This window comes from Carassius gibelio, chromosome A24, assembly GCF_023724105.1.
Source record: "Carassius gibelio isolate Cgi1373 ecotype wild population from Czech Republic chromosome A24, carGib1.2-hapl.c, whole genome shotgun sequence".
Lineage (NCBI taxonomy): Eukaryota > Metazoa > Chordata > Actinopteri > Cypriniformes > Cyprinidae > Carassius > Carassius gibelio.
Genome location: NC_068394.1, coordinates 15,108,332 through 15,134,406, shown reverse-complemented (window position 1 = coordinate 15,134,406; position 26,075 = coordinate 15,108,332). Strand labels below are relative to the sequence as shown.

The following is a 26,075-nucleotide window of genomic DNA, read 5'->3' as shown; positions in this document are numbered from 1 at the left end:
TTCACTGCACCCCCGTCGAGGGTGGTGAGGGAGGAGGAGCCCACAAGGCGGTTTCTGGCAGTAGAAGGTGGTCATGCACTTTAGGGAAGAAAGACACCATGGTGGGGTGCTGAGAACCAGCGCAAGCCACCTCGAGAAACCAATCATCCCGCCTCGAGGGCTCGGGATGCGGTGGAGATTTCCACTTGAGCCCTACCCTCTTGGTGGCCCAGGAAAGCATGGCGGTCATTTCCGGATCCGATTCAGACTTTACCACCATACCAGAATCCGAATCAGAGATCGACATCTGGTCGGGGGGAGCCAATGGATACCGCTGGTACGCTCTTCGAAGAGGGCCTAGCACGTTCCGTGGGTTGCTCCACTGGATCGGAGGTGAAAGTCGGGAAGTTGGGAAGTCGTGGCCTAATGGTTAGAGAGTTGGACTCCCAATCGAAAGGTTTTGAGTTCGAGTCCCGGGCCGGCAGGAATTGTGGGTGGGGGGAGTGCATGTACAGTTCTCTCTCCACCTTCAATACCATGACTTAGGTGCCTTTGAGCAAGGCATCGAACCCCCAACTGCTCCCCGGGCGGCGCAGCATTAATGATGAACACTGCTCCGGGTGTGTGTTCACAGTGTGTGTGTGTGTGTGTTCACTGCTCTGTGTGTGTGCACTTCGGATGGGTTAAATGCAGAGCACAAATTCTGAGTATGGGTCACCAGACTTGGCTGAATGTCACGTCACTATCACTAACACTATGAAAGAGGAGGGATGTTCCCCAGATGGTTGGTTCCCTGCAGGGTTTTTCCACCACTGTAATCCTTAAACCACCCGCGCTACTGCTGGAAGTGGTTCTCATCTGTCGGCTTCTAGAACGAACCCCAGATAATGGCACCGCAATAGGACTCTGCCCCCCTGAAGGTAGCAGAGCCTGGTTCGCAGCTACGAGATGGACATCTTCCTGCAGTGGGAACATAACTCATCCAAGAAGACCACCTCAGCATGCTTGATGCCCAGACACGTGAGGCAGTGATCATGACCATCACCCGGCGCCAGGTAATGACCGCACCCAGAAACACACGGGTGAAACGGCATCCTTATAAGGACAATCAGTTGTCTTTAAAAAGACGCACCCATGAAGCTCTTTTAGAGAAATTTTCTCTCTAGGAAATGCTCTTTTAGTGCTGAGGCGCACACTACTTGACTCGGGAACAACCGCGGCTGAGACGTCGTCTCGCCAACACACAAAGGTTCCGAGAGCGTCCTGAACTCGTAGTTCACAGCAGACATAGTTGAGCAGAACGATACTAACACTCGGCTCCGAAAGCAAAAAGCTGGTATGCATAGCACCTGCTGCCTTATTATACTCATGCTGTGATCAAAGGCAACTGGATGCAGTAATTCCATGCTTAAGTGCATTGGCTCATTTAGTTTACACTCAAAGTAGATTGGTCAATTGAAACGATATCTCAATTTCCAATTTCGTCATTCACCGACGTGACATTGAGAGTTACCGACTGAAAGAGAACTATTTGTTCTTCGACAAGCATTATTTGCTTTTTGAGAAACTGAACAAAAACTGTTTTTAAACCAGAAACCATGATTTTTAATTAGACCACTATTAAACTGTAATTTAAAAACGTTGCGTTCGTTTCGCTTTTTCTGCACACAGTAGTATATACCTGAACCCTGGGCCTGCTCCGGATCTGCTGTCTCCGAGCAGCTGAAGTGTGGCTCAGACATCTCCTCTTCCTCGTCATCATCCTCCTCCTCCTCCTCCAGATCTACTCTCTCCTCAGGCTCCTCCTCGTTTATGGAGTCGAACGAAGGTTTGACCATGGAAATGTCCACCAGACTGCCATCCAGATGAACGAGCCTGACAACGAGGAAGATCACACTCATGACGAGACTTAAATCTACTGGATTTAAACCAATTACAAACAAAAAGCTGAATGGAAAAGTGTCATTAAAAGTAACATTAACCGGTGTTGAGGATGCAGGATTATTTTGTCCAAGGAAATCTTTTCAGAAAACACGATGGAGTCTCAAACTTGGGAGAAGATTCATTTTTTTTTCAGAATTTAGCCCTAACATAATTAGCAGGAATGCCTTAAGAACAACACTGCTCCTTTCCTGGAGTCAGAGTCTAGAACTGTGTCTGAAGCTGGTGATCCTGGTTTGATTTTGTGCTTTAAACAACCGCCGCTGTACCTGGAGATAGTGCTCTTCTGTTTGTCTGCCACAGATTTGATGTCGGTGAGCTCCAGGAAGCGCTCGTGGAAGTAGTGCAGATGCAGGATGCAGACCAGCAGGAACGAGGTGGGAATGAAGATCCGCGTGAACAGAGCAGGAACAGAGAACTTCTCCAGACCCAGATCTTCCAGCCTGCACAGAAGAGGAGCTCGCTTATCACATACTGTAAATGCTAATAGGTTGAGTGGATACGGGGGACGTCTCAAACGCATACTTCTCTCTGCTCATGCCTGTCATGTTGGACCAGACGTTTATGGAGGAGTCAAACTGGAAGGTGTAGACCAGGATGAGCACCAGCATGGTGTAAACCACCACTGACATCCAGAAATACTTCAGCATCCAGCGCCACTTCTCATAGTGCAGCTGAAACAGAGTCAGACAACACATGAGCGGAGTGTGGAGAGACATCAGCTGCTCCACAGAACTACACAACAGTAGATGACCCGGGGAAGCTACCGAAGACTTCTTATCACACGATTCTGACTTACTTTCTCCTTATTCTGAGACTAAATGTCTTCAAACACATTTTTTTTTTACAGATTGCCGATTTTACATCTTGCCATTTTTTATTTGTTTGTAAAGGTAAAATGTAAATGCAATTTTTAATCTCAAAATTCAGACCTTTTTTTTTTTTTTTGCAATTGCAAATTTATATCTTTAAGTTCATGTCTCAAGACTGACATTTTTCTCACATTTCAAGCTTTTTCTTTCTTGCAATACTGAGTTTACTGTATATCTCTCAATTGTTTTCTCACTATTGTTTTGTCTGGTATATATCTAATATAAACTTTCTCACAATTCTGTCTTATTTGGAATTCATTTTGTATCTGCATTTCTATATTGCAGTATTTTTTTTTATGTAGAACTGCAAGAGAAAAGTTCAAATTTCTTTTTTTTATCCTGTGGCTTAGACAAGATTCTGTAAGAAGACCTAATGTCCTTATTATCAACAGCTCTTACACATGTGTTATTTGTTAGAGATGAAGCGATATCAGTACACCGTTGTCAGAGTTATCAGAGCTCCAGAGCACAACACAAACCTGATAGAGTGCCACACAAAAGAGAAACATCATCATGTAAATGATCTTGTACATGACGATGCGTCCCTCAAAGCTGACGAAGAAGAACATTCCTCCACAGATGTAGATCCAGTATTTGTTGAGCATAGCCATGACTGTACGGCCCAAAACATCCATCATCTCTCTGTGTCCACCGGCCTCGTCCTGCAGACCCTCTGTAACACACACACACACACACACACACACATACATTAATTATATTTCATAATAATAAATAGTTTGTGAAACGTGTCAGCAGTAACCTGGCCAAATGTAATTCATTAATCTCTATATGAGGATATCTGTGATGCGAGAGATAAAAATATTTGCAACATACTGTACACACAATTTTTATGGAAATGGTAAATACAACAACATTTCTGTGACAATGCACACTATTCTATCTGTTAAACGCCACCTGGATGGAAACAGCAAAGTTTGCAAACTTTTGCATGCATTTTAACTTTGCAAAAATGAAACATTCAATGCAGACTTGGCTTCTGGTAACAAAACCAGTGTTAGATACTATTGTATTTTTATTAGTAATTTGAATTATTATTTTTTTTCTTTTTAATTTGAGTTAACATTTTAAAGTTTCAATACATTTTTGGTTTAGTTTTAGTTATCTTAGCATCAAGTTAAACTAAATGAAAATGGCAAATGTTGCCTAGCTGAAATGAACCTTTTTAAAATTAAATTAAATTAAATTAAATTAAATTAAATTAAATTAAATTAAATTAAATTAAATTAAATTAAATTAAATTAAATTAAATTAAATTAAATATTTTATAATATTTTATAATATTTTATTTTATTTTATTTTAGTTACATGGGTAAAGTAGCTGTTTGTGTGCAGGTGGACTGACCGATTGTGTGTTCCTCGACTTTGACGTCAGACAGCTGTGTTTCATCCGTCTGTCTCTCTCTCCTCTCCGTCAGAAACTGCCTCACCAGCAGCCAGAAACTGAGGAGGCACAAGGTCTGCACAAACACACACAAACACAGTCAATTATTCAGACCGAACACAATCACGGAGCATCAGTGATTCACTGACGAGAGGATGTGTGTGTGTGTGTGATCAGTGCCTAAAACTGCCTTAATCAGGATCAACAGAGCCACACAGAATGGATCAGTACTTCAGCAGCAAACACAAATCCTACAATACACCAATCTTCAATAAATAATCAGCTGTACTATTACCAATAACCATAATAAACAACTCTTCCAACACTGTGTCCCAAACAAGCACAATCACAGCCAATCAGAACACAGTGTGCCTCATCCAATCAGATTATTAAACAGGAAACATCTTTTTTATAAGTTATTAAAACACACACACACACACAATTAAAAAATCAATTTATGACAGAACATTGCAATAATGAATTAAATTAAATTAAAACATGGATGAACAAATATATTGTATGATCTTTCTTAAAATATTATTATTATTATTATTATTATTATTATTATTATTATTATTATTACTAGTACTACTACTTTAAGAATTATATTTTAGTATACAAAAGTCATATATTTCTGTCATAATTTCTTCAAGTTAAACCAGACTTTTATTTTGACGGGTTGTAATGAAGGTCTTCCAGTTTAACTTTTATTCAGCAGGATTTCTTTATTTCTGCTGTGTGATGACTCGTTTAAAAACGTCCCAACCTTATCATTTTGTCACAATATGACATCGTTTATGGCCCAGCTGTAGCAGACACATACAAACACACGGTCTTACTTTCGATCCCAGTTCCCGGAAAGGCACTTCTTTCTTCAGGAAGAGTCCAGGAACCGGCTGCAGCGACTCGAAGCTCCAGATGTACTGCAGGACGATGAGCAGGTTCCCGTAAAACACCATGAACGGAGAAGTGATCATGGAGTATTTCCTCCGGTCCCTCACCATCCACAGAACACAGGACCAGATGAGGAAGACGAAGGTCAGCCAGCTCACGTACGTGATGCTCCAAGCCTGGAGCGTCAGGAGAAGAAGAGATCACCACGGTTCACGAACTGAAGCGGCGGTGTAAAGCAAGCGCAGTGAAGCAGGACTCACCATCATGGCGATGAGAGCACAGATGTAGCTCTGCTTCATGATGAACCTGAAGGCCTTGACCGCCGCGTTCACACGAACAACACCGAACGGCTGAACCTCGGGAAGCTCGACATACACCGAGTCAATCTCATAAACACCGCAGTCAACTTTCTCTGAAAAACAAGCGTGTGTTTTGAGCAAACAGAGGCCACTGACTGTGAATCATCTAATATCTCAGCCCTCGATGATGAATGGAGGCTTTACATGTGTATATCAGGAACATTCAAGACTGAATTCCCAAGAACTGACAAAAAACAAACTTCCTGAAACATCTAGGGAATAGGGATGTGGATGGGAATACTGTGAGACTATGCACTGTGTTTGGTAGAGAAACTAATAATAACAAGCAATAAACAAGTCATTTGCACCTAAATCTTTATCAGTAGTTTAATCTTGTTTTCCAGTAAATATGTCTTAATGTCCCCAAACCAGCACAACTCTGCAAGACACTGTTTAAAACAATCACAAAATAATATACTTGAAGATGTTGATTTTTCACACCACTGGCAATCTTTTCTTTTAATTACAAACCAAGTTAATAATAATAATAATAATAATGATACAGTTATATAGAGATACAATTTATTAATATAATTATTTTATATAGATTATATCATATAAACAAAATGTTGATTATAATGTTATTAAAATTTGGTGAAAATGGTGTAAATTTGGTGAAACTTACATCCTTCTGGTTATCACCCCTCAACCCTATTTCATTAGTAAATAATAATAATAATAATAATGTTAACACAATATATATATATATATATATATATATATATATATATAAACTGAAAAGTCTTTGCAATTATCTGAACAAACATATTTGCAATGCATATATATATGTATATATTTATTTAATTGATACTTTTTTTATTATCTTGGATCAACACTGTTGGTTTTTTAACCAGTTTGTATTTGGAATGACATAAAGGGAAATAAAATTGCTTGAAAATGTCTGTCCACAAACAAGACTTTTCTTCTCTTTTTATTTCCTGTCAGCATCTAGACTGCGTGTTGAGCCACAGGACGGGGAGGAGGCTGACTCACGGTCTCCAGACTGGGCTCGGTCCGCTCTGTAATGAGGCGTTGAGTAGAGCTCCACAGACCTCGGGCCGTTGAAGTCCAGCGAGGCTCCGTTCGACGTCACGATCAACACCTGAGACAGAGCACAGTCACAGTTCACACTGCTCACACGTCTGACAGCAGCACTAATGACATCTGATCACAAACACACACCTCGGGGGTGCTGCGGCCGTCTCGTGTGGTCAGCAGCTGAAAACACAGACAACAACTCACTGTCTCTCCATAAACCACAGCTCCAAAACAATCAGAGGAAATATATGCGTGCTACACAAACAATCATTCCTAACGCTTAAATGGAGGAAGATTGCATTCGTTTAAGTTGCTATAAAAGAATAATAGTGATGCACAGAAATAAACATTTTGGGCCAAAAATTCAGGATGCACTAGGCCAAAAACATAATTTTTAATACTACTAATAATGATGATAATAACAATGCAATATCAAAAATGAATATTAAAGGTAACACTTTAGTATAGGTCCAATTCACACTAATAATTAGTTGCTTATTAACATGTCTATTAATAACATATTGGCTGTTTATTAGTGCTTATAAAGTACATATAATGCATGACATCCATAATCCTACCCAATACCCTAAACTTAACAACTACCTTATAAACTATTAATAAGCAACAAATAAGGAGTTAATTGAGGCAAAAGTCATAGTTAATGGTTAGTTAATAGTGAGAATTGGACCCTAAAATAAAGTGTGACCACTAAAGGTATTTTCATTTAGCTAAAAAAAAAAAAGTTATTTAATAATAAATAAATTAATCAAATGCATTTAATAATCAACAAGTTGTACAAACATTTAAATTGCACATAAGGCTTTTTTTTTCCAACTTTTTTGCAATAATATAATCATGTTATTAAACAATCTAATATATATATATATATATATATATATATATATACACACACACACACACATTACATTTTTATATTTATACTTATATTATACTTTTTAATCTATATTTTTTATCCTTATCTAATCTATACCTTGTTTTCATGATATATTTATCAAAAAATATATAATATAATAATAATATATAATGCAGTGCATGCATTATCAAAATGCTTGTCTCTAGAGTTTTTTTATTTTTATTTTACTTTCTAGTTTATGGATACTGAATGAGGTCAATGTGAAGTTATGTTGTTTTATCACAGCTGAACTTGCTGTTTTGGCCGAATATTCAGTGTTCCTGTAATGCTGGTGCATCAGTACAGACTGAAAGGGAGCCAGTGAAATGCTGAAGCGTCAGATGACGAGAGTCGGACTCCTACATGTCTCTCATCTGTGCGATAATGAGCCATTCGCCACAGCTGCCTCTTCTTCTCTGCGCTGTAAACGACAGGAGATTCTGGTTCCTCTCGGCCCTCCGTCGCTCCCTGCTTCTCTTGGACCTGCTGATCACAAACACATCATATTCAGCTTCTTACAGTTTCAGCTTGAGGTCTAAGCTCAGACGAGTAAAGCTTAGGATCGATCCGTTCCTAAACGAAACACAAAAGCTGTGCTCATTCAGTGTGTGATCAGGTAAACTGATGAGACGGTAGTCTGACCGTGTCTCCTGACTCCTGCAGCCAGAGGCGGATGAGCGTGGCCAGAGTGTAATACAGCACCAAGAGCATGATGGGATTGACAAAGTGATGCCACTCCAGGTCAGGGTTGACTCTGAACATCCAGGTGTGAGAGCAGTCCGTCTGAACCACGGGAGAGATGCCAAACAGACTGAGGAGAAGATGAGGAAAACAGCGTTCATTCAGAATATACACAGATACATATACTGTATATATGAAGAGCTGGGGAGTAACTGATCACATTATAAATGTCTTTACGATCACTGATGCATTCTTGATGAAAAAGCATTAATTTATTTCAAAAAATGACTTTAGACTTCTGAACGGTAGGAAATATGAGATATAAACACCAGCGTCTGAGCAATGCTTCCCGCACGCAACAGACACACCAACACTAAAGCATTTGCTTTTAATCTCCGGGTTTGCTAAATCAGCATTTTTTCTACCCAGAATCGAGTCTTCTCTGTCATTTGCACATATTTAGAGCTCATCCACAGATCTGCTTCTGACTGAGCTGTTTCTGTGATCGTCTTCGGCTCACTAATCGCCTCTAATAAAGTGTTTCTCAGGTTTAGTTTGAGGAAGAAACAGCTAAATCTTGTAAAAACCACTTATTTCTCTGTGGTTGAATGAAGGGGTTCAGTCAAGCACACTTCTTTGCTCACTCTTTCACCTTCTTTTATTCTTCTCCACTCATTGTGTTCCTGAAATGTGTTTGGTTTGGCCTTCGCTGTGGTTTCTGAGCTCGGTTTCAGACCTGACTGTAGTATCTGTGTCTTTGAGGTTTCAGGATGTGGATTCGTTCGGAGGTCAGGATGGTTGTTGATCTGTAGTGTTTGCTCACGGTTTGGCCGTTCTGAAGTCTAATCTACTGTAATGGAGAAACCCCACACAGACAGACCACGCTTTCAAAGTCTTCAAGGTCTTCAGTGATGCATTCAGCCCAAAAGCATCATTTCGAGGGGTTAGAACCAGCGATTTTGGGTCACATGGAGATATATATATATATCAAATGAAAGCTGTTGATGAGCTGCTAAAAGGACAGAAGTGAATTGTTAATAATTGTGGAGTTATTCATTAGAAACCAAAAGATTTAACTCTGAACAGACTAAGCTAAATTTGGTGAAACTTACATCCTTCTGGTTCTCACCCCTCAACCCTATTTCATTAGTAAATAATAATAATAATAATAATAATAATATACATTTATTTGTTTCTTTTTTTATTTCATAGCGTCAAAAACCTATGAATGTAAATGTATTTTATTTTATAAATTTTAGCATTTTGCACATTTTGTTAGATTTTAATAATTTATTTTTAGAAGTTAATTTATTTGATTATATGTAATAATAAAAGATGTTGTTGATGTTGTTTTACATTTTATTAATTAATTAAATTAAATTGAATTACATGTAATAATAATAATAATATAATAATATTTTTTTAATAATTTAGTATTCTTATTTTGCTGTTACATTTTATACATTTATTTTTTTAGGAAATTGTTGATTTCATTACATGCAATAATAATAATATTAATAATAATAATAATAATAATAATAATTATTATTATTATTATTATTATTAATATTAATAATAAACTAAGGTTGCAAAGGGGTGGGAAATATCTGGTAAATTTCCAGAAACTTTCCAAAAATCCTGGAAAGTTTGAACATTTCTGGAATGTTTCTGAAATTTACTGGAAATGCTCCACCTTTTTGCAACTCAGATAACACACTTATTTGCTTAATAGAGAGAACCCAAACAAACACGAGTTGTGCGTTTGGATGGATGCCTGCAGCAGATATATATATATATATCCCAATGATTAGAAATGTCCAAGCTGTCCCCTCAATATCTGATTCCTTGCGCTGCTCTGCTGCAGATCATTATGCAGCGCTCAGTTTTTAAGATGATTTTACATTACATTTTTAGTTCGGTCTGCCACAGTCGTATTACATCACTCATCAGTGTCAGAATGACTGAGACGGCCAATCAGATCACAGGAGGCGGGGCTTACTCTTCACAGAAGCACAGCGCCAATTCCTGAACAAAGCGTGGAACAGGAGCGAGGAAACATGGAAATAGGAAATAGTAAAAAGTTGAATATTTGGTAACTGACATTCTATAGAAAAGCTAAACTTCAGCGATGAGACAAGACACATTTTACACACACACACACACACACACACACACATATATATATATATATATATATATATATATATATATATATATATATATATATAAAGACCTTTTAAGAACAACTATTTTTTTATATATATTTCTTAAAGATTTTGCAAAAAAAAAAAAAAAAAAATCTTAATTAAAAAAAAAAATATATATATAAATATTAGTATTTTAGTATCATTGAGATACTATTATAGTTTTTATACATTTTCTGAAATAATCCAGAATTTTGATATGTTCTGTTTTCATTTTAATTTAAGTTGCATTTTTAGTACATATATTGTGTTTTTATTTTATTTTTTCATGTTTATTAGTTTTTTTATTGCACGTTTTAGTTATGTTAATTATAATATATTTAAAACATATATTTATAATTAAATATGTTTAGTACTATATTAGTTTTAGGTTAAACTAAATGAAAAATCTAATTCCTTGGCAACTTTCTGAAATAAAATAAGTTTCTTTTAAACATTTTATTTTATATCAGTTTATTTTAATTTAATTTAAGTTTCTGTGGTTGGTTATAGTTTTAGTTAACTACTGTATAATATATCTGGCTCAAAGTGGCTAAATATCAGATTTTTGTTTTAATGTAAACCAATCTGAGCACTTTTTTTGATGTCCCTCTCGGATGATTTATTAATTATTAAAGTCAGTCATGCTGGACTGCATCACCACAGAAGAGAAGTCATACCTGTTTGAAACCACATGAAAGTGAACGATCACAGAGTCAAATCTGAGAGCGTACAGCTTCATAAACAGCTGACATCCCACAAACCTGAAGACATACACAAACACAGGTTTGGAGAGTTTGGGTTTCTGTTCCTGCTGCACTTTACTCAGACACGAGGTCTTTCCTGGAGCCAAACGCTGGGCAGACGCCACAGAAAACACAGAACTACATCAAGATCTCTGAGAGCAAACTGAATATTGACTCTTTAAATCAGACTTCTGGAAACAGAGTCCGACAGTGTCGGCTTGAACCTGGTTTCTGGTGTGAGATGTAAACCCAAAGTTTAAATACAGCACTAAAATGATTTAAAGACGAGCCCAACAGGCCACAGAGGCTTTTAATGGACCTTTTCTAGCCAGTTTTTCACATGCTACTAAACACACATGAGCTCTTCAAATAAAGAGAGAAAGTCTCTGGGGCTCGGACTGTTTCATCTTTTCTAGTTAAGCACAAATAACTCTCCACAGTAGCCCTAAAACACTTCATATCATTCATTCCTCTAATACAGGGTTTTTCTAACTGTTTGATGCTAAATAAATTAATAAAAACAAACAATTATGTATAGCATGTGAGAAAAACAATGCATGACATTATAAAGACAATATGATTGCAATAATATTTTTTTGTGTTCATTATTTCAAGCAACTGCTGAAAACTCATCTCTCTCGAACCTTGACTTGACTTCATCCTATATATATTATATTTTATTTATTTATTTATGTATTCCTTCTCTTTCTAGCTTGTACTTATTTGAACAATGTCTAAAACTTAGTATTACAAGCACTTTCTGTGTCTGTAATACCTCTTTAAGATGAATCGCTTTGTGTATCCCCCAATTATAAGTTACTTTGGGTAAAAGCGTCTGCAAAAAAAAAAAAAAAAAAAAAAGAAAAAGAAAAAAGAAGAAAAAAAACAAAGAAACAAACAAAAAAAATATATATATACAATAATAATTGCAATATTTTCAGGAATTTTTATTCCATCAGATCTAATAATAATAATAACAACATATATTTATTTGTTTCTTTTTATTTCATATAGTGTTAAAAACCATAGATGTCAAAAAAATAAAACAATCATGATTAATCTCTTTTTATTATTATTGTTATTATTGAGTTTTTACATTTTATTAATTTATTTTTTAGGACTTTATGCATTGCTTCGTCAAATGTTATAATAATAACATATATTTATTTGTTTGTTTGTATTTTTAATTAAAAAAAAAGTACAAAAATATTTTTTTTATTAAAAACTATGACTAATAGAATAAAATCTATCATTATTTAAATAATAAAATTATTATGAGTAATCTTATTATTTACTTTATAAATTGTAAAAAAGAAACACACACACACACACACACACACATATATATATATATATATATATATATATATATAAATATTTAGTTTTTTTTGTATGAAATGGTTATTAGTCAGCTATTGAATGACTTATTTTATATTTTTATAGGAGCCTGATAAAAATGTTCATTTGAAAGAAAAATCTCAGATGCACTTAGAGGTTTTTCCAAGTCTTCATATATATATATACATATGCTCTAGAAGATATTCTCTGTACGTTTCAATTATCCACTGAAGTCCAGCCTTTCATCATGAAGCAGCTTGACCAGATAAGCACACATGACTGCGTTCAGGGTAGTTTCCTAAATCATCCTGATTGAGCTCGCAGGCACACGCAGGATTCCCGCTCGGCCGATCGTTTAATTCAATTCTGCTTTTGTGTCTGATTGTCAAGCAGCAGCGTAATCTCATTGGTCACAGTAAAGGGATCCGTCCCGAACAGACGGCTCACGCTGCATCGGTTTAAGCTTGCGCTCGAGATGTAAACCTTTTATGTGCAAAACGAGCAACAGCATGAATCAAAGCATTCAACTGAAGTCCTACATACTGCAGCGAATCTGAACACGTTACGCTCAGAGCCACAGCCTCGACGGGATGTTTAAAAACAGGGTGGGGACGCATCTACAGGATTGACAGGGCTCAAACCACACCAGCGTTCACATCCCATTAACTGCAGCTCTCTGACAGGTAACAGACGGTGTCGTCTCACCTGGCGTAACTGTTTCCAGGAGGAACGGCGTCCTGGAAGAACTGGAACTGGTAGAGATAGAGCACGATGAGGTGTCCGGCGCTGAAGATGGCCATCAGGACACACAGACAGCTGAAGAGGAGCGGGTCGAACCTGCGGCAGAAAGACCACCAGGTGCACAGCCCCAGGAAGGTGAAGAAGTACACCGTGGAGGTCAGAGACGGCAGCATCATCCCTGGAACAAGGACACGTTGAGAGAAGGTCATTTCCAGAGCCAATACTAAAGGTGCAGTGGACTTTGTGTGCAGAAAACATCCATTCAGTACCGAAGCGATGTAAAAAGTCCAATTCAGACCAACTGCACGGGGAAATCTTTCTCCCTTACACAAAACGTCCAATTATGTGGATTCCTAATTAAATGACTATATTGTTTGCCCTTAAAGGAATAGTGTACCCAGAAATGAAAATCTTCAGAAATTATTTTGAAAATGTTTACATTGCTGTCTCATCAGTGGATGCTCTGCAGTGAATGGGTGCCGTCAGAATGAGAGTCTGATAAAAACATCACAATAATCCACAGCACTCCAGTCCATCAGTGAACATCTGGAGAAGACAAAACCTGAAACACATCCAGCATTAAGATGATTTTAACTCAAACACATAGAGTCTATAATCCAGAATAACTCTTCCTCCAGTGAAGACGTGCATCTGCTGTTGTCTCTCACAGATTAGTTTAGATCTGTTTAAACGCTGCTTGATCTGTGCAGATTTCTCTCCTGATTCAGACCAGAACACTTTTTCACTGGAGGAAGAGTTATTCTGGATTATAGACTCTATGTGTTTGAGTTAAAATCATCTTAATGCTGGATGTGTTTCAGGTTTTGTCTTCTCCAGATGTTCACTGATGGACTGGAGTGCTGTGGATTATTGGGATGTTTTTATCAGACTCTCATTCTGACGGCACCCATTCACTGCAGAGCATCCATTGATGAGACACTGATGCAGTGCTACATTTCTCCAAACCTGAGGATGAGTAAACACTTGGGTAAACTTTTCCTTTAGTTTGATGTTTGGGATATAACGACACACTTGATCTTGTTTTCATCTTCAGTTGATAAATGAATGATTATTGATCCTGTGTCTCAACACGACCTACCTGTGAGCCCCAATAATATGGTTACGACTACTTTTCCTGCCGTGGTAATCAGATTGCCAATGATTTCTTTGAGTTTGGACGCCACGTCTGCTATTTGCCGCAGGATCTTCATTTTGGTACTTTCTTCGACATCGGCCTCCTCAAGTTCTCCGTCCTCTTCGTCCACTTCCTCCTCCACAGGAAGCTCACAGTCTTCATCGCCCAGCTCGAAGTCTTCGAACAGCAGATCATCCTCAAGCTCCAGTTTCTCACTTTTCTTGTTTTCGTCCTCGTCCTCCTTTTCCTGAAATCATGAGGAAGGATGTTTACAATGAATCATAAAAGAGTTACAGAAAGTGCCAGATTCATTTTTTTTCTTTATAACTTCCAATCCAATTGCAAAAAAGCATCAGTGACATTTATTAGAGAGTTCAAAACACTCCTTTGTTTCTGTCTGATCTGTTGTAAGATGAATCTGGTCTCTCTGAGGAAGAGCAGAGGAGTTAAAGTGAGTCTCCGGCTCTCCCCGGCACAGATATAATCAAATTCAAACCCATAACTCAGCAAAACTCAATTGTTACCATCAGAATAGACTTCAGTTACAAAGACAACATCCGTGAGGTTCAGATAAACATTTTTTGGGTTGTCCTGTGATACTCAAAACCTGAAATTCAATGGAGCCTTATTTTGAGATATCAAATGTGGCTCAATTCTTTGGGGAAGGTGAGGATGAGTGAAAGATTGGGAGACCAAATGATGCCAGATGAGAGATCCGCTCACTGAAATAAAACACAGGTTTCAGGACAGATTTGCTAAGGATTAACAAAACGTCTGATTATATGAAGTTGGTTATGAAGCTGAAAGTTAGTTGTGTTTCGGACGTTGTCTGGTGGTTCAGTGATCAAATCAGAACTTGTTGAAGTCATCTCATATGTTCTAAGAACGTTCTTTTGGTAACGTTATGAAAGCATTGCTGAATGATCGCTCAACTGTTTCTTGGTTATGTGGACTTCAGAGAAAATATTATCAATCCAATTTTCTCATTTAGAAAACATTATGGGAAACATAGTTTTGATCAGTTAGTTAATCCAACTAAAATGTTTCAGTAAAAAAAAAGTTCTATGAATGATCCATTTCTAATGTTGTTGTGCTTTTGTAAAGGATTTGTGTTCGTATTCATAATTTATCTAGAAGCAACTGTTTGTTAAAACACCTTAATGCTGGATTCGTTTCTTATAAACACAGCTTTTGTCTTCTCCAGATGTTAGCTGATGGACTGGAGTGCTGTGGATTATTGTGATGTTTTTATCAGCTGTTTGAATTCTAAATCTGACGGCACCCATTCACTGCAGAGCATCCATTTTTTTGGTGAAGTATTTTTTTTAAAGATAATTCTTGTCATATATTGGCAGGTAAGCCAAAATGGTTGGTGAAAGACACAAACCATCCCAGAAAAACTCTTCATTTCATTCAGAGGAGTGTATTTCAGAAATGCTTGGCGCTTGCATCAAGCAATCAAAGTGATTATCTAAGAAACAGATGGAAGTGATGGAGATTCCCGACGTGAAAGGTGATCGTTAGTGCTGTCCGTGGTGCTGAAATCAATAACGGATATTAATGTGATTTGCTTTGGTTTATCTCTTAATGAATTAATGATTTAAGTAATTAAAATAGATAAGCTAGGCCAATTTATTTAACATTATATATTCAATAATCCTGAGATTATTCACACTATTATTTCCCCTTGTGTCAATTTTTAAATCCCCATCAATCCAACAATTGAGTATTCGTTTTGTTTCTGTTTCTGTGGTAGCCCCGCCCACAGCAAAACCTCATTGGTCAAAATTCACACTCCTAACTGTATAACAAAGCTCCTTTGATTGGCTCTGAAAGTCCCCAAACGCAAAGCAGACAAACAGTTGTATACTTTACGATCTAACAGCCTCTCCGCGGATCGTCAAAGTGTTTACCATTAAACATTCATCACAGTGAGTTCACAACAAAATACATGCCATTTCAAAAGGGTTCAAAAGGGTAGGGTTCACTTTCAGTCAGGGTTACGAAACTAAAACCATAACCACAATAATAATAATACATGAACTAATTTTGATAACTCCGTCCATGCACAGAAGTTCATGTCTATCAGCAGAACATGAGTCAAACACTATCAGTAATTCTAGTATTTCTCCTTCATTGTGGAGTTGTATGCTCAGCTGTTACTGTCTTATTCACATCATGGCCTGTTTTTCTTGGAAGAGCTACTGCTAGTTGTTTTCCTTGGTTTCTGTAATAAGAATAATAATATTAAAACAACTTGACTTCATCCGCACACCTTTAAACACTTACAGCGTGGTCTTAATTATCTGCCTGTCACGATCCATAAAGGTCTGAGCATGTGGGACAGCGTTCCAACATTTTACCAAACGCCTTAGTGTCACTTCGACCAATGATGCCAGTTTTAACATCAACACAGATCTATATGGCATGTCACCTATTCAGAATAGAATTAAACTCATGAGAGAATATGGAATATGAAATATAAAGAAAAAGAATCAGTGTGTACGAAAAAAAGGCAAGGTTGAGGGGGTTGGTAACTTTAGCACCGCCACCGAAAAAACAACACCAGCAAATGTTTTCCAGATGTGAACCTCCTGAACACACACACACACACACACACACACGTGCACGCGTGTGTAGGAATGCAAATGCATCGCTAACAGCATTGAATAAAAGCGAGTGATTAGGAAACGTGGCCACTGTATGACAATGCAAATATCTGATGATTTATGTTGTGTACATATGGTTTAAGGTTGATACCAAACCCAGTAGCTTGTATAAGCCTGATTATAGAGACCCAAAGCAGTACAAATAATATTCATTACATATCGTATTTACATTTGACAGACCACGATTTCATGTCTGTAGTATTGTCTCATCAGTGGATGCTCTGCAGTGAATGGGTGCCGTCAGAATGAGAGTCCAAACAGCTGATAAAAACATCACAATAATCCACAGCTGTTTGGACTCTCATTCTGACGGCACCCATTCACTGCAGAGCGTCCACTGATGAGACACTGATGTACATTTTCAGCAAATCTTCATCAGTCTTGTCAGTCTCTGAACATTAAAAGTCCTGTTCATCGATTTTATTTTACAGTAGCTTCCCAAACCCGCATGGATTCTGATCATTTCTGTTTGCATTTTTATTTCATCATTCGTTTTTCTAAAGCACGTTTTTTAGCTAGTTTAGCTCCATTATGCGTCTCCCTCCGCTCAACGTATGTTTTCACAGGAACTGAAGGATCTTATACGGCACAAGATCAAATTCAAAGCAAAGCACTTAGTGGAAATCAATACACTCAAAATATTTGCATTCTTTCTGGATCAGTTAGCTGCTCACACACATTATATTTAAAAGATTCGGTGTATTTTTAGACGGAGTAAGTGAGAAAGCGATCTCTTGAAAGTGAATTAGGGCACATTAATCTCCACTAGTTTATTTGTGCAGAAAGTAGTCTTGACTTATTGACACGAAGAGCCCTTTCTGACTTCAATCCACATTTATAAATCATTTCAGCCAGAGGATAACAGTGACTGATTCACTTTATTATTATTATTATTATTATTATTATTTCAAGGAATGTCACACAAATCTAAATATTTTTTTAAATAAATGTGTTAATTAGTTGTTATATTTTCTATTGATAGGGATCAATTAAATATATTTCAAACACATAATTCAGATAAAATAAAATTTAAACCACAGAAATGGGGGGGGGGGGGGGCAAATGAAACATGCAGTACTTTCTTTAGATTAAAAGATTACATTTCTTCATTTTATGAATTCATTTAATTAAACACATTTTTTATGGTGAATTTGAACAGAATAAATGAAAATAAAAAAAATTATTTGGTAAAAAAAAAAATCAACTCTATTAAATCACCTGGGCTAAAACTAAAAGGTAGTTTATTCTGTAGAGTTTAAACAAACAGCTTCGATTTCTATTAATTCTTATGGTCCAACAAACATGTGGAATCCATCTGCAATGTTTTATTTTTATTAAAAGAGTACCATATAACAAAGCTATTATTTCATCCTTGTTTTAAATGAAAAGTTCTGTGGTGCAGGACCTTATTTGACAAAACAAAAAAAACCAAAATGCATTTTTTTTTTAATGCACATTGTTACATTTTCTTTTGATTACATAAAAAAAAAAATGACTTTAGACACTATTTTTGATGATGAATTAGCGTTGAATCATACTGAATCCTGATTACATACAACAGAAAACAGAAAATCAATCAAATAAAACACATTTCATTGGGCCAAAATGAAAAGGGAGTTTATTTGTCAACAAACAACTTCATTCTTGAGGCTAACAAGCTAACAAACATGTGGTAGGCATTTCTTTTATTGTGAGGAATACTGATATGGAGTGATATTGTGATAACGTTTATCAGCTACTAGACCTGAAACACTGGAGAGGACAGACTGCTCACTTTAGTGTTGTTTTCAGGCGTCTGTGTGTTGTGTTTCTCACCTGATTGTCTTCCTCGAAGTCGCTGTCGAGCTGAGACACATTCTCCAGACTGCGACACAGGAGCCACGTCACCAGACCCACCACAAACATGCCGATGTCCGGGATGAACACTCGGATGCCATTCCCGGCGTCTGCACCTCGGACACTGCGGCGAAACACACACACACACACACACACAGAAGAGTTATTAAAGACGGCGTGTAAAAACCCATCCTTGACACGCACCTTGACACGCCGGACCGCTCAAAAAACAGAGTCATGTTTAGATAGCGCCACAGAGCCTCAGTGTTTGCACTCTTTGGGAAGTCATGGTTTACTTACAGGTGTCTCTGCATACTTTAACATAAGAAATGACACAAGATAAATGTTTAGGTGAATGATATACGGTAGAACTGTGTCCGTTCCTCTTGAGCCAAACATTTAAGCTGAATTTTACGAGTGCTCTTAGTGCAACAATGAGCCGCCTCTTAAAAACACACAGAACCGCTGTGTTCTGCAATAAAAGCCTGTGACTCCCAGTGTCCTCGCTCACAGCGCTGGCCCGTCTGGATCTCATTTCCGCACTCGACCTCCAGTTTTCATGAAACCAACCCCTTCAAGCCTCAGGACAACATCTCTTCAGAGAGCGGCCCGACTCCTGCTGGAAACTGAAACACTGCTCGTTTCAGATCTTCACACAGCAGACGTTTGCATGACTCTGTGATCCCAGCGCTTTCAGAGTCTGATCAGACGATCATTTCAATAGACCAAGTCCAAAAAGCTTGAACACAACCATAAACATATTTTGAGGTTGGGAAAATATGACAAATACAGTCTTATGTAAAGTATAATATAAGTGCTACTTGATTATTAAACAACAACAAATGTATGTGTATTTTAACATTATATCACAGTGTACTGCTAGCTAGAAGCAATTCAATTGACTTATAATATGTATAATGACTTGTAATATCTTAAGTTTCTTAAACACTAAATCATAATAATGGGTCATATTTTTTTTTGTTTTTGTTTTTTTTTTTAGCAGAAGAGATTATGGGTTTCCTTAAATGTATAACAGTCTGGATATTTTTGCATTTTTGTTGGTTGACAACATAAAACAATCCAGCCTGCACTGATTTCAAAGCAAAATCCAGACCCTTGCGAGAATTAACCATGGTTTTAATAATAAATACATAAATTTATAAATAAATAAATAATTTTCAAAAATAATAAAAATAAAATAAAAACTGGTTATTGTAGTTAAACCACAGTAAACACAAATTAATCATGTTTTTTTTTTTTTAAATAACAGCTTATTGTGGCTAAACCATGCTAATCACAAACGAACCTTGGCTTTGCTACACTAACATTAATTTAACCATGGTGTTCATAAAACTATGGTTATACAAATGAAAATCAACCCACCAAAAAAATAAATAAAAAAAAAATACATATTTACTACACTTTTACTATAGTAAATTCATGGTTAATTTTCGTAAGGGTGTATTTAATTGTAACGCAGTACTGTTAATTCTTGTTAATTCTTTCTCAATTCTGTATCAAATGTAATAAGATAAAACACGTAACCCAAAAATAAGAAGCAACTTTTATCGAGCTGTACACAAAAACACCAAACTGCAAGAGTTTAGTGTGAATTAAGAACAAATTACTCTTATGAGCCGGTTCGCCAAGCAAATTAGTTTCCTGAATGAATCATTTGAGTTAATGATTCAATGACTCACTCGTGCTGCCACCTACTGGACTGACAGTGTAATAAAACAATTAAAATAATAATTCACTGTTTGCTCTTAAATACAACCTGGTAATAAAACATTTAAAATTTTCATCTGCAAAAGCTACCTTTGCCTTGTTGTCAATTGCATAACACCGCACGTAAATGTTAGCGTAGAATCCCTGCTTTCAAAGCAAAGCTTCCCTGACTATCCTCAATGCAACGGCTTTGAAGTGTGCGATATTTGCTTCATAAACTGTAATAAGTGGCAGACGTTATGGTTAACTTGCTGAAAACAGCCCAAGTGTGATTGGCTCATGGTGTAATGATGTCTGCTGTATCTAAACAGTTTACAGCGTTGCTCAGACAGGCCTTTCATCTCGACGAGCTCATGAAGAGAAAACTGTGAGCAGACGCAGCTAAAGACAAAGGAGGAGGGCCACAGATGGCACTGATTTGGGTAAAAGCAATGAATTATGGGAACCACTGAAAGCAAACCTTTAGTTTCACTGCTAGACACTGAATGAGCAATTAAGAGATTAAAGTAGATTCAAGAACAAACTGAGATGCTGATGTTCATGGGTTGCTTAGTTTAGGGTCAAGAAAGAGTTTAGTTTTAATGAGCGCCGCTGAACACAGAGGAGGAATGTGGGCTGACGCTGGCTGGCGTTTCACCAGGTGTCTCAGCAGGAGCTGACCACAGCCAAATAGACGTTACCTTCGCCTTCCCAACGCTTAAATACCAGAGAAATGGAGCAGAGATCAGCTGCTTCCAGAGCAGCCAACGAGAAACTGTCCAAACACACTGAAGCAAAACAAACCCAATACAGCCCGGCTCCAGCACAAGCCTGCCAGGGCAAAAACCTCTCTCTGATGCATTAGATACGGCAAACAGCGCGCGCAAATATTGCTATAAAATGAAACTGCAGTAAGTCATGGATTTCAAGGGACAGGGCTGCAAACCTTAGAAACAAAACTCTTTTGTTCTCTGGATTATGAAAAATGAAACTGCTTCATTATCCAGAACATTTTCTGTAAGCTTCAACAGTGCAGAGAATATATATATATATATATATATATATATATATATATATATAAGACAAGATATAATGCCTTTGTATATAAACGTAATTAATGCTTAAGCAATTACATTGTAGCAAAATGTAATGCAATGGTATTTAAATACATTCAACAGTATTTTAATGTTTTTAATTAAATTAAATTACATTTTTAAATCTGAAATTCCTTAATACCATAGACATATAAATGTGTGTGTGTGTGTGTGCGTCTGTGCATGTGTGCGCGTGTGTGTGTGTGTGTGTGTGTGTGTGTGCTCTTGTTTTTGTATCATATCAGGACACAACTCTGTATAATGACATGGGTATGACACAGGTATTACAAGGAGAGGGTGACTTATGAGGACATAACCCATGTCCCCATTTTTCAAAACACTTATAAATCATACAGAATGAGTTTTTTTGAGAAAGTAAAAATGCACAAGGTTTCCTGTGAGGGTTAGGGTTAGGGTTGGTGAAGGGCCATAGAATATACAGTTTCTACAGTATAAAAACCATTACACCTATGGGATGAACACACTTTACACAAAAACAAACGTGTGTGTGTGTGTGTGTGTGTGTGTGTGTGGACCCTGGACCACAAAACCAGTCATAAGGGTCAATTCTGGAAGCTTGATAAACAAGTTTTCCATTGATGTGTTTGTTTCGGAGGACAATATTTGCCCGAGATGCAACTATTTGAAAATCTGGAATCTGAGGATGCAAAAAATATTAAAAGTTTTAAACCTTTAAAGTTGTCTGTCAGACACAGACGAGGACACAGAGGATTCAGTGATAAGGTAGTTTAATGTGAATCAGAGGTTTCAGACACAGGTGAATCTTGACACGTGGATAGAACGGTGACAACACAACTTCCCTTATGGTGAACGGTGATCCAGATGGTGCTCAGATGAAGACGATGGGGACAGGAAGACTGACGAGGATGAAGAGGGTTCAAGAGTTCAGGTAGGTTTAATAATGGCGTTCAGGCAAGTGAGGAGATCGGTGCAAGACCAGACGATGAGTGATGGTGACTGATGGCTTTATATGTGGTTCTGGTGATGATGCACAGGAGTTCAGAATTCGGGTGATTGGGGACGAGTGGGTGTGGCGTAAGTGTCCGATTCCGGGAGTGTAGAAGGTGTGTCTGTGACAGTACCCCCTCCTCCACGGGCGGCTCCTGACGGCTGGGATCTTGTGCGACGACGGGGTCTACCTCAGCCACGGGGAGCGGGGCGGTCTGGATGGTCTTGATGAAAGTCAGTGAGAAGGCTGGGGTCCAGGATGTCGTTACGATTAACCCAGCAACGCTCCTCCGGGCCGTAGTTTTCCCAGTCCACAAGGTACTCCAGTTGAGGACCCCGTCGTCGAGAGTCGAGGATAGCTCTCACCCGGAAGATGTCGTTGTCGTCTTCGATGGCCGGAGGAGGAGGTACGGCATCATCACCAGGTTCTGTGGATGGAGGAGACAAAGGTTCAGTGAAGGGTTTGAGGAGTGAGACATGGAATGAAGGTGAGATACGGTACTGTGCAGGGAGTTGGAGTCTATAGGTCACTTCGTTCAGTTGCCGTTCAATAGTGAATGGTCCGATGTATCGGGGACTCAGCTTACGGCAGGGCAGTCGGAGGCGGATGTCCCTCTTCGAGAGGCAGACTTGTTGTCCAGGTTGGTATTGCGGCGTGGGTCCTCGACGAGCATCCGCTTGCTCCTTATACCTCCGCACTGCCCGCTGGAGATGCACGTGAGCCGAGTCCCAGACCCTCTCGCTCTGTCGGAACCAGTGATCTACCGCTGGGACCTGCGAGGATTCACCTGACCATGGGAAGAGCGGAGGTTGGTATCCAAGGACACATTGGAAGGGGGTGAGCCCGGTGGTAGATTGCTGGAGGGAGTTCTGAGCGTATTCGGCCCAGGGTAGGTACTGGCTCCAACAGTCCTGGTTACGGTGGCAGTAAATCCTCAGGAACCTCCCCAGCTCCTGAATCTTACACTCCGTCTGGCCGTTGGTCTGAGGATGGTATCCCGAGGAGAGACTGACGGACACCCCTAGAAGACGGAAGAAAGCTGACCAGACTCTAGAGATGAATTGGGGGCCTCTGTCGGAGACGATATCTTCTGGGATGCCAAAGTGACGGAAGACGTTGTGGAATAGTGCCTCTGCCGCTTCGAACGCAGTGGGGAGTCCTTTGAGAGGGATGAGTTTACATGATTTTGAAAACCTGTCGACCACTACCAGTACACAGGTGTAGCCTTGAGAGAGAGGGAGGTCAGTCATGAAATCAATGCCGATATGGGTCCATGGACGTTTAGGAATGGGCAGAGGCACCAGTTTACCTTCCGGGAGTCTTCTAGGGGTGTCTGCTATGGCGCAGACGGAGCATCCTTTGAGGTAGCGGACCGTATCCAGAGCCATCGATGGCCACCAGTAACGCTGTTGTAGGAGCGAGAGGGTCCGCCTCCTGCCTGGGTGTCCAGAGCCCGGAGAGGTGTGAGCTAAGTCCAGGAGGGTAATCCGATGTTGAGGGGGGACGAAGAGTTTCTCTTCTGGACCTCCCGGCGGAGCAGGGTGTTGAAGGTTTTCCTGTGCAATCAGATGATCAATACTCCACTGGATAGGACTAACTATCATGGCTGGAGGGAGGATTGGTTCTGGAGATTCGGGTTCGGGATCTGCTTGATGAAGACGGGAGAGGGCGTCGGCTCTATTGTTCTGGGAGCCAGGGCGATAGGTGACCTTGAAGTTGAATCTCGTGAAGAACAAGGCCCATCTAGCTTGGCGATGATTCAGTCTTTTGGCTTCACGGAGGTATTCCAGGTTCCGGTGGTCGGTTACCACCTCGAAAGGGAACTGGGCTCCCTCCAGCCAGTGACGCCATTCTTCCAGAGCCAGCTTAATGGCCAGTAGTTCACGGTTACCGATGTCATAATTCTGCTCCGCCGGGGATAGCTTCTTCGAGAAGAAGGCACATGGATGGAGTCGTGGTGGATTCCCCTGGTCCATCTTCACGCCACATGGGTCGATGATGTAACCTAGGAACTGGACTGAGGGCGTATGGAACTCACATTTTTCGGATTTGAGGTAAAGGTGGTCTTCCTGGAGTTTTCGGAGTACGAGGATGACATGATGGATATGTTCTTGCTTGGATGTGGAGTAGATGAGGATGTCGTCGATGTAGACAATTACGAACTTGTTAAGGTAATCTCTGAAGACTTCATTCATGTAGTTTTGGAAGACGGATGGACTGTTGGATAACCCATACGGCATGACCCGGTATTCATAGTGCCCGGAAGGAGTGATGAAAGCGGTCTTCCATTCGTCCCCCTTCCGGATGCGGATTAGGTTGTAGGCGCTCCTCAAGTCCAGTTTCGTGAAGATCCTGGCTCCGCGTAGTTGTTCCAACGGCGCTGGGACCAGGGGAAGAGGATAACTGAATTTGACGGTTTGTGAATTGAGGTGGCGATAATCGATGCACGGCCTCAAGCCTCCGTCCTTCTTGGCCACGAAGAAGAAGCTGGAAGCGGCAGGGGAAGTAGATGGTCGGATGAACTCCTGAGCGAGGGCTTCCTGTATATACTCCTCCATGGCCTTCTGCTCCGGGATGGACAGGGGATAGATTCGTCCTTTAGGAAGGGTTGCTCCAGGCAGGAGGTCAATGGCGCAGTCCCATGGCCTATGAGGTGGTAGCTTCGTTGCCAACCGCTTACTGAACACATCCTGGAACGCCCGATATTCAGGAGGGATGATATGATCCATCTTCGTGTCGGGGCTCTCCACTGATGTGGACTGGACCGGTAGGGAAGACTTCGTTAAGGGAGGACTGACCTTGGGGATTTTAGCTGGAGGAGTGATGCAGGTATGATGGCAGGACATTCCCCATTTCAGGATCTCGCCAGTGGGCCAATGGATGTGAGGTTGGTGGAGGTTAAGCCAGGGGCGTCCCAGGATGATGTCTGCGGTGGATTCCTCCAGCACCATGAACGTGATGTCTTCTTCGTGCAGGAGTCCCACGCGGAGGATGATTGTGGGGGAGAAATAGTGGACACGACCCTTGCCCAGCGGCTTTCCCTGTATGGTGGTTACTTTGAGTTCGACAGGGCTTCGGTGATGTTTGGCGTTGAGACGAGTTAAGGTTTGCCGGTTGATGAAGTTCCCCGCCGAACCGGAGTCGATGAGGGCTTGTACTGAAACAGAAGAGCAAAGGTGTCTTAGAGTAACCCAGGTCTTAGTTAGATGAGCAGTTTGAGGAGGTATATGGATGGTACTCACCGCTGGGCGTGGAGGTCGAACTGGACAGGATGGTAAGAGGTGTCCATCTCCCCCACAATAGAGACATAGCCCGGCGTTGATCCTCCACTGACGTTCCGATGCGGACAGATGGTGAGAGTCCACTTGCATGGGTTCAGGTGCTGGAGGAGCGACAGATGGTATAGCGGGCGGAGGAAGTACAGCGGGAGTGAGTGGATGACAGGCAGTGAGTCTCTGGGCAACTCGAATGGATTTCTGAATGAGATTCTCTAGTCCTAGTGAGTCTTCGTACACAGCTATCAAACTTTGTATCTTGTCATTCAATCCGTGGCGATATGCTGTAATTAAGGCAGTTT

The 26,075-nt window shown here is 39.5% G+C and overlaps 1 protein-coding gene across 2 annotated transcripts in view; it reads right to left on the bottom strand.

The window, feature by feature from the left end:
• The window catches only part of LOC127946279 (piezo-type mechanosensitive ion channel component 2), a 118,149-nt gene that overhangs the window by 43,639 nt on the left and 48,435 nt on the right, over window positions 1-26,075 (bottom strand). Inside the window, exons 5-18 of one of the 2 annotated variants that reach the window (XM_052542744.1) lie at window positions 18,707-18,851; window positions 14,187-14,469; window positions 13,052-13,265; window positions 8,041-8,209; window positions 7,762-7,884; window positions 6,630-6,665; window positions 6,441-6,549; window positions 5,349-5,500; window positions 5,034-5,264; window positions 4,156-4,270; window positions 3,272-3,465; window positions 2,446-2,594; window positions 2,190-2,363; window positions 1,661-1,854 (exon numbers count right to left, since the gene is read on the bottom strand). In XM_052542744.1, the coding sequence (XP_052398704.1) occupies window positions 1,661-1,854; window positions 2,190-2,363; window positions 2,446-2,594; window positions 3,272-3,465; window positions 4,156-4,270; window positions 5,034-5,264; window positions 5,349-5,500; window positions 6,441-6,549; window positions 6,630-6,665; window positions 7,762-7,884; window positions 8,041-8,209; window positions 13,052-13,265; window positions 14,187-14,469; window positions 18,707-18,851 (2,288 nt within the window). The remainder of the gene's footprint in view (window positions 1-1,660; window positions 1,855-2,189; window positions 2,364-2,445; window positions 2,595-3,271; window positions 3,466-4,155; window positions 4,271-5,033; window positions 5,265-5,348; window positions 5,501-6,440; window positions 6,550-6,629; window positions 6,666-7,761; window positions 7,885-8,040; window positions 8,210-13,051; window positions 13,266-14,186; window positions 14,470-18,706; window positions 18,852-26,075) is intronic. The other variant, XM_052542745.1, reaches the window with a different exon arrangement.